This window comes from Malurus melanocephalus, unplaced genomic scaffold, assembly GCF_030028575.1.
Source record: "Malurus melanocephalus ecotype Western Australia unplaced genomic scaffold, MMel_1.1 scaffold_521, whole genome shotgun sequence".
NCBI lineage: Eukaryota > Metazoa > Chordata > Aves > Passeriformes > Maluridae > Malurus > Malurus melanocephalus.
Window position 1 is genome coordinate 347,493 of NW_026623753.1, and position 798 is coordinate 348,290.

Consider the following 798-nt stretch of genomic DNA (forward strand, 5'->3'; position numbering starts at 1 on the left):
GCCCGGCCTTAGACCCTCCCCTTCGCCGCTCCGCCGCCGCCGCCGGCTGCTCCCCGGGGGGGCGGGAGGAGGGACCCGCTCCGCGGGCGGCTCCTGCCCCGCCGGCGGGGGTGGGGGGCCGGCACCCGCCTCCCGCCGCTGCGCACCGCAAGGGCGCGCCCGCCCGCCCCCTCCCTGCGCGGGGGCTGCGCGGGGCCCCCCCGGGAAGGGCGGYGGCGGCGGCACCCGCTGCGTGCGGAGCCGCTATGGAGCCATCCCGGCCCGCCGGGAGGCTGCGCGCAAAGTTGCCCTGGCAAGAGGCGGCATCGCTGGCCGTGTCGAGCGGTCSCGAACCCCGGTGATCCCGCGGCGCTGCCGCAGCCGCTGTGGCCCCTCGCAGTGCCGCTACTTTGTTTGTCTTAACCATTGCCTTCCTACGCTGTGCGCTTTGCGGCCACCTTTAAAGGTTTCATGCTTTCCTCCCCCAGATGATTTCTAACTAAATGAAAAAGTACGGGTCAGTTTCAAATACCGGATGATTCAAAAACTCTGCTCAGTTCTTCGTGCCGTGGTTCTGGGGCTTGCTCTTTTGTTTTGCTTTTTTATTCTGCCCAGAAACAAGTGTTGAGAGGTCAGTTTGTATCTTAAAGGGCTTATCCCTAWATTGAAAGCTAAAATTAAGCAAATGGTCCTGCCCCAGAGAGTGCGCTCCATGCACAGCAGCAAGTGCACCGGGTGTGAGGCGGTTCTGCCCCATTGCACATATGTAAAAACGTGGTTGAGCCGTGAGAAACCACAAATGGCAATTCCGTACCACGG

At 63.4% G+C, this 798-nt stretch overlaps 1 protein-coding gene across 1 annotated transcript in view; it reads right to left on the minus strand.

Annotated features, from left to right (window-relative positions):
* Positions 1 to 406, minus strand: part of KAT2B (lysine acetyltransferase 2B) — a 40,438-nt gene extending 40,032 nt beyond the window's left edge. Inside the window, exon 1 of the mRNA XM_057381667.1 lies at positions 8 to 406. Coding sequence (XP_057237650.1) covers positions 8 to 406 — 399 coding nt within the window. The remainder of the gene's footprint in view (positions 1 to 7) is intronic.
* Between the last annotated feature and the right edge of the window lie 392 nt (positions 407 to 798).